The following is an 8,698-nucleotide window of genomic DNA, read 5'->3' as shown; positions in this document are numbered from 1 at the left end:
TTCTATCTTATTACATAGATCTTATTACATAATTAGCATCAAACAATATAATTCTCATTCTCCGTAAATAAAGATTACTTATTAAATGAAAAGATTGAAAAAATGAATGCACAAACATCAAATTGGTGGCGATGTGTACTATGTAAATCACCATTAAACAAAAAGAAGTAGAATGGCGTGCTTTTTCTAGCATGTTTCCATGGTGGATCATTGATTCTTCGCTCTGTTGATAATGTCTTGTGTGTCAACTGGGAACACACTCTGAGTTGGCTGAACTTACTCCAGGACACGTTTTTGGAACCAGCATAGCTCAAGTAAGCTAAGGTTTGGGTTAATCAAGAGTTCAGGTTATAAATGACAGTCGGTTAACTTTGCTTTCGGGAATATCCCCCAGAGATGTCAAGAGGGAGGATAAGTTATTTTGATTAAATATTATGCTCGCACATTATTTATTAAAAAAATAAAAAATAAACACTTATAAATTTATAATAAATACTGCAATATTTAAAGTTAAAAATAATAATTTTTATTTCATGGTGACTGCTAAAAATATACATTTAAAAATAAAAATACTGCACAAGTATGCGTACAAACAAAACAAGAACACAATCACTTTGATACATATTGGGATTTTATTTATGATATACAACCTTAAGAGGAAGCAATCTTCCAAATCATTCAGAGGTAAAAGGTGGACAAATGATAAATACAGACTTGTCTGTTTATTGGATGATTGGTTAGAAGGGGTGGGCCTGGTCCAACAGATCAACATGTACAGAACAATTTATTTCTTCCAAGCATTGTTTTCATAGTCCCATTTGGCTGAAAAGCCTTCAACAGGGTTGATCCTCATATCCAACATCCTCTGGACCTCCTTCTGCTTGTATTCGGGGTCAAAGGTATGTGGGACATCTCCATAAACTAAACAGAAGACAAAAGGTCATACAATCATTTGACATTTCCACCTTCAATAACTATACAAGTGTGGTCCTGGATGAGATGATCAGCAATACTTTTTAGTCAATCAAAAACTTACCATACTTCCTCTGCCACAGCACAACAAGTCCAGTGAAACCAATGAAAAAGAAAATTCCTGCAACTACTGATTTCCACTCTCCTGATCCCTTATCCATTTCTGCGAAGCTCTCTTTGAAGCTGATACGATACACTGAAATAAAAAAAATAAGGTAATTAACATATTAAAGCAGAAACGCAGAATCAACAGAGAAGTCTCCAGGAATACTTGTATCACATACATGCAATCTTTTCCTCTTTGGACAGCGCAGCCCAGGATCCCTTCTCTTTTTCCTTCAGAGACTTCTGCTCAGGACTCAACTGCTGCACAAACTTGATGTCAGGAAGGGGGCTCTCCCGACGGTCAAAGTATGCTGGGAGTGTGTAGTCCTCAACCTTAGCAACTCCTGAGAGGAAAATTAGAACAATCACAATTCATAAAACATTCTATTAGTCATTATATATATATATATATATATATATATATATATATATATATATATATATATATATATATATATATATATATATATATATATATATATATGTGTGTGTGTGTGTGTGTATATATATATATATGTATATATATATATGTGTATATATGTGTATATATGAAGAGTTTGGTTCCAAAACGCAATAATTCCATTTTGATTAATTTGAGTAAAAAGGTGTTTTCTTTACCAAGAAAGTGGCAAGATGAAAACCACTATTTTCTGTTTCAAACTTTCACATAGCATCTTTTGGTTATAAAAACATTAAAAGTTCAAATCTACATTTTGATTTTAAAAAGTTTATTATAAAAACATGTTATTTTTTTTCCCCAAAATGCAATAAATCCATGATACTTTTTTTTAAAAATGCAATTAATCAATATAAAAGTTATTTTTCAAATTAAATACACAACAAAGTAAGTTGATTCACACATATATGACAGATTCTAAACTTTGCCAATATTTATCTTATGTACAGACATTTTACTAAAAATACATTCAGCCGTCGCTCCCAAAATGAATTCAACGGGTCATCTTGTTAATGTTATAAATTATTTGTCATTACCGATTAAAGAGTATCTTGCGCCACCGCACTGTTAAATAAACACATTTGCCAAGTACATTGTTATTAAAATTGGCTTTTTAAAAAGCCTTCAATGTTTACAGTGGGTGGAATGGTGCGCTGTGATTGGTTGAGAGAGGATATATCGCGTTTTGGAGAAAAAGGAGACTGGCGTTTGTCGCATTTTGGAAAGAAAGGGAGGGAACATGACAGAATAACACAACGGATATCGCATTTTGCGCAAAATTAATAAATGACTTTTCAATACTGACCATATACAATACTGATTTTGGCGGAAACTCGATTTTTTTGAAAATGGCGTTTATCGCGTTTTGGAACCAAACTCTTCTCATATATATATATATATATATATATATATATATATATATATATATATATATATATATATATATATATATATATATATATATGTGTGTGTGTGTGTATATATGTGTGTATATGTGTATATATATATATATATATATATATATATATATATGTGTGTGTGTGTGTGTGTGTGTATATATGTGTATATATGTGTGTATATGTGTATATATATATATATATATATATATATTATTATTTTTTTTTTTTTTTTTTTTTTTTTTTAATTATATAAAAAACACAATATTGCCAAAAGTTTTGGGATGCCTGCCTTTTCGTGCACATGAACTTTAATGACATCTCATTCTTAATCCGTAGGGTTTAATATTGAGTTGGCCCACTCTTCTAGGAAGGCTTTCCACAAGGTTTAGGAGTGCGTTTATGGGAATTTTTGACCATTCTTCTAGAAGCACATTTGTGAGGTCAGGCAGTGATTTTGGTGAGAAGGCCTGGTTTGCAGTCTCTGCTTTAACCTGTTAGCCAGCACCCCCGCTTTTGGAAAATCCCAAAAAATGACATACCCAAACTAAAACAGATACAGTTCATGAACCCTTTGCACTAAAAGCATAAGTAAGGTCTCATTTGAAAGCAGACACTTTGCAGTTTATGGTAAACTCATAATTAATTATTGTCACAAAGAAGAAAATAGTTTAAAATAGCTTTGAAATTTTGAAAAGTTATTAAAAATTTATTTTTATGAAATATATTTATGAAAATGAAAGTGAAGTTGGCCTTGTGGCAATCTAGAAATGCACTGCAGCTAAAGCCACATGTCTGACCATGTTATATTTCAAATCTGAAGATGATAGGTTTAAAACTCTGAGCTTTATTACATGTTTTTCAAGACCATGTCATGAGACTTTATTTAGAAAGGACTCTAAAATGTTAACTGATGTTTATTGTCATCTATTCAAGGGTATTGTCGATATTGTGTTTGTGGTGCTAACAGCCCCATTCAGTTTCAGTCTCCCCTGAACACATTCACACCTCTCCAGCCAGTTTATGGCTCTTATTATTCTTTTCTTTTGTCTCTATTATAATTACTGATGTTCTATTCAAGATGATTTAATCCCTCATTTCATTCACCAAACTTCTCACTTCACCTTCTTTCAAACTGTATCTAATGCCCTTCTTGGAAAAAAAAGAGAGAAAAAAAGTGAGCTTTACTATTAAGAATTATTTATTTGCATTAGCTTTAGATTAGAACAGGTGCATATCTGGGCTCGTTAGCATATTAGCTTAGCACACCAACAAAACATGACAATTTATAAGATTAAAACCACGTTTTTTCTCCAAACTTACTAGTCGATTGTTTTAAATAACCTTCTTTGATGTGATGTGGCTTTGGATCAAAAATCAGACAGAAAATATATCATTTTAGGCTATTCTGCACAATGAGAAAAGCTATCTCGATTAGCATTGCATTATAAATATAATCTACTATTATGAATACCTGACATGGCGTGAAGAACACAGATAAACCACATATCGTCACAATCGTGTATTTATTACTTTCAAAAGTGACGTTCTGTATGTTTATATCAATGATTATAGCGATGTCTGGTAGCCTCTGTTAGTCCCGTGTATGTCACATGATTGCCTCTTGTTCATGCTGTGTTATTTGTGGACTAAAGGTGCACAGAGCGCCCTCCGGCTTCGGGTATGGTTTGAACACACAGTAGTCAGTGTATACAGCGCTCATATGATGAAAACAGCGCGTTTTGGGTAAAAATTGAATAAATATGACTCCTCTGTATAGAAAATTGACATAAACGTATGACAGTGCATCAATATTTCTCCAAATGTGCATGCTTTTAAGCTAAAAGCCCCGAGGGATGTTATTTTGTGGAGTTTTTTCTTGATGATCGTACAGAGTTTTTTTCTCAATGGCTGAAGCTGACGCTCATATTTCAATGAAAAGGTAACGACTCCGTTTCTCATATTCATAACTCCCGACGCATATTAACAAATAACGGTCACTATACGATGTTGAGAGTAAAATAAAGATTAAAAATTGAAGCTCGAGTCTTAGATCTTTTTAATGATGTATAGTTTGTCAAGGTAATTATATTAAATCTAACAGTAAATTTGAGCTAATTTAAACAAAGAAGCTTTGGTGCGTCGGCGTGCCAGTGCTGGTTAACAGGTTAATTCATCCCGAAGGTGTTCTATCGGGTTGAGGTCAGGACTCTGTGCAGGCCAGTCAAGTTCCTCCACACCAAACTCGCTCATCCGTGTCTTTATGGACCTTGCTTTGTGCACAGTCATGTTGGAACAGGTAGGGGCCATCACCAAACTGTTCCCACAAAGTTGAAAGCATAAAATTGTCCAAAATATGTCTTGGTATGCTGAAGCATTAAGAGTTCCTTTCACTGGAACTAAGGGGCCAAGCCCAACCCCTGAAAAACAACCCCACTGCATCCGACATTGCACTTGGTGATGTAAGGCTTGGATGCAGCTGCTCGGCCATGGAAACCCATTCCATGAAGCTCTCTACACACTGTTCATGAGCTAATCTGAAGGCCACACAAAGTTTGGAGGTCTGTAGCAATTGACTCTGCAGAAAGTTGGCGACTTCTACACACTGTGCGCCTCAGTGTGCGCTGACCCCGCTCTGATTTTATGTGGCCTACCACTTTCTGGCTGAGTTGCTGTTGTTCCCAAATGCTTCCAATTTGTTATGATACCACTAACAGTTGACCGTGGAATATTAAGTAGTGAGGAAATTTCACAAATGGACTTATTGCACAGGTGGCAACCTATCACAGTACCATGCTTGAATTCACTGAGCTTCTGAGAGCGACCCATTATTTCACAAATGTTTGTAGAAACAGTCTGCATGTCTAGGTGCTTGATTTTATACACCTGTGGCCATGGAAGAGATTGGATCACCTGAATTCAATGGTTTGGAGGGGTGTCCCAATACTTTTGGCTATATATATATATATATATATATATATATATATATATATATATATATATATATATATATATATATATATATATATATATGCATGTATTGGCAGAATTAAAAAATTTTTCCCCCCTCTTTTTAACAAATGAGGTGAGGGGAACTGTTTGCATGCAACCTTACCATGTCCACCACGAAGGCAGATGGAAGTGGATAAGGCCCGTTTACCAACAAGACGAAACACTCCGGTTGCCAACATTCTGCATGAGAGCAAGACAAAGACACAAACAATTAATGAGAAACTAATATTCTTCTTTGTTTCTAGAAAATTACAACTAAAAATAACCATTAAATAACGTCTTTAAAAATTAAACAAATTTAACAAAAAAAAAAAAAAAAAAAAAAAAAAAAAGTTAACAGTAAAATTACAAGACATGGGATTTTAGTTACAAAATAACATTACGTGATCGTTAATTTAAAAAAAAAAAAAAAAAAAAAAAAAAAGCGGTCAATATTATGCATTAAGTATCTCCTAGAACCATAAAAACAACGGTATATGAATAAGCTAATTATTCAAGTACTGTTTTACCCTCGCTTTACTATGGCACCGCCATATCGTTTATTGACCTTAAAAAGTCAGCACATACTACAGAACCCGATTTATCATGACACCGGTTAACTAACATTACAAGGTCATATCTTTATTATAAGTTGGCAAACCAAAAAAAACATAACATTTTACACTAGAATGAACATAATAAATCGACGAACACCGTGGCTTTGTATCCTAAAGTCTATTTTAATCTTTTTTAACACCGTCCTTGATAGATTAGGACACATACACCGGTCTACTGCTAATGCTAATGCTAAAACACAGCATCAGTCACCATCCGCAGCAGCCTCAATGTCACTAACACAATTTCAAACATACTCCATGCTCGACACACAAATCAAAATAAGCAACGATCTATTTAATCAGACAATAAAGAAACCACGGCTATCAAGATAAATCCGCAAACATAAAAATAAGTTTGTCTCACAGACCTAACGCCTCCGTCCGTCGCTCGCCCAGGGAAGGATAAAGGAAGTGATTGCGCGAACAGGAAATAGATGGGCAGAGCATTATGGCCATGGCATATGACTGACGGATTCTTCTTCTTCTCTTATTTTTATTGGCGGTTGGCAAACAACTTTCGGGTGCATTTACCGCTACCCACTGATCTGGAGTGTGAACTAATTATCTATACAAAACCAACTGTTAAGAATAATGATAATAATTTTTATTTTTTATAGCGCCTTTCAACACCCAAGGTCGCTTTACAAAGATAGGTTAAGAAATAGGACAAAAAAATCATCAACATAAAAGCACAGCACACAGTCACTTACAAGGGTAAGGTAAAGATGTACAGAAAAAAAAGAAAAATTATTTACAGACTATGAGCAGAGGAATAATATAAAGAAAAATAATGTGTTTTTAAGAGATTTTTGAAGGAGAGTAGGGTGGATGCTTGACGGATGTCTAGAGGAAGGGAATTCCACAACCTCGGAGCCACAACACTAAAAGCCCAAGCTCCCATATTCACCAGACTAAACTTGGGGGTGACTAACAGTCCTGCACTACAAGAGCGTAAGGACCGAACGGGAGCATAAGGCTGAAGTAAGTCGGATAGGTATGTAGGGCCAAGGCTATGGAGAGCTTTGTAAGTAAGAATTAGTACCTGAAGTTTATACGCAGGGAGACTGGAAGTCAATGAAGATGATAGGATTGGAGTAATGTGTTCATTCTTTCTTGTATGCGTGATCAGGTGGGCAGCAGAGTTTTGAACGTATTGTAATCTTTTGATATTTTTAGCTGAAAGGCCACAACGTAGTGAGTAAAAATAATCCATTTGAGATGTGACAAAGGCATGTATTATGGTTTCAGTATCCTGCTGACTAAGAGAGGATCGAATGCGAGATATATTACGTAGGTGAAAAAAGCTGTCTTTACCACTTTACTAATGTGGTCATTAAATGAAAGTGGAATCAAAGATAACAGCAAGAGTGCGAACAGTCGTAGAGGGCATTATCAAGTCACCATCCAAATTTATCTGTTGACCGGAGAATTTAGAAACAACCGATTTAGAGCCAATCAATATTACCTCGGTTTTATCTGAGTTAAATTTAAGGAAATTCCCCCTGAGCCAATGTTTGAGTTCCTTGATACTGGTTGTTAATGTAGGTGTTGGAAACACTGAGGTGGGAGATATGCTAAAATAAATCTGAATGTCATCAGCATAGCAGTGAAAGTTAAACCCATAGCGTTTGATAATTTGTCTAATTGGTAGCATATAAATGGTGAAAAGAAGAGGGCCCAACACAGAACCTTGAGGTACACCAGAACTGATAGATTTGGTGGATGACTTATACTTCTGGTATAACACAAATTGTTGCCTCCCTGATTAATAAGAGGAAAACCAGTCAAAGTCTGTGCCAGAAATCCCAATTGCTGTAAGCCGTGACAGGAGTATCTTGTGATTTACAGTGTCAAAAGCTGAACTGAGGGCTAACAGATGGAGAGTGCTAAGAGAACCGGAATCGGAAACTATGAGGAGATCATTAAGAACCTTAACCAGGGCTGTTTCAGTACATGGATGGAAAGTGTGAATATTGTGGGGAGGAAGAAACAGTGGACCATGTTTTATTACATTGCCAGAAGTATGATTCAGAGAGAGAAGTAGTGCACTAAGAAAGAATGGAGAGCAAAATATCAGTAATATTCTTAAAAAATTTGCTGGTGACAAGAGTTGGGATCTCTTTCTAGAGTATTTAAGATCAACAAGATTAATGAATAGAATTTGAGAATTATAATTTATTTATATTATTATTAAGTTGGCTTGAAAAAGCCAACTTACTGATCTACTATTTAAGCTTATTAAGTTGGCTTGAAAAAGCCAACTTACTGATCTGCTATATAAACTTATTAAGTTGGCTTGAAAAAGCCAACTTACTGTAATCCTATTTAAACTTATTAATGGTGCTTGCCAAAGGCAAAGCTCCATTCTTAATCTTCTGCATACTTATTATTATTAATGGTGCTTGCCAAAGGCAAAGCTCCATTCTTATTCTCCTGCATACTTATTATTAATGGTGCTTGCCAAAGGCAAAGCTCCATTCTTATTCTCCTGCATACTTATTAATGGTGCTTGCCAAAGGCAAAGCTCCATTCTTATTCTCCTGCATACTTATTAATGGTGCTTGCCAAAGGCAAAGCTCCATTCTTATTATTGCTCATACTTATTATTCTTCTTCTTCTTCTTCTGGACACAATTTCTGCGCGCTACTCCTCCCGCAGTT

At 35.0% G+C, this 8,698-nt stretch overlaps 1 protein-coding gene across 1 annotated transcript; it reads right to left on the bottom strand.

The window, feature by feature from the left end:
* Positions 1-613: 613 nt before the first annotated feature.
* On the bottom strand, positions 614-6,544 carry LOC125261102. The gene is made up of 5 exons (XM_048179671.1): positions 6,407-6,544; positions 5,546-5,622; positions 1,257-1,421; positions 1,037-1,168; positions 614-921 (listed from the first exon to the last, which is right to left on the bottom strand). Exons 2-5 carry the CDS (start codon positions 5,619-5,621, stop codon positions 785-787), a joined length of 510 nt encoding a protein of 169 aa, XP_048035628.1. The 5' UTR covers position 5,622; positions 6,407-6,544; the 3' UTR covers positions 614-784.
* Positions 6,545-8,698: the final 2,154 nt, after the last annotated feature.

This window comes from Megalobrama amblycephala, unplaced genomic scaffold (assembly GCF_018812025.1).
Source record: "Megalobrama amblycephala isolate DHTTF-2021 unplaced genomic scaffold, ASM1881202v1 scaffold306, whole genome shotgun sequence".
Taxonomy (NCBI): domain Eukaryota; kingdom Metazoa; phylum Chordata; class Actinopteri; order Cypriniformes; family Xenocyprididae; genus Megalobrama; species Megalobrama amblycephala.
This window is presented reverse-complemented; position numbering and strand designations above follow the sequence as displayed.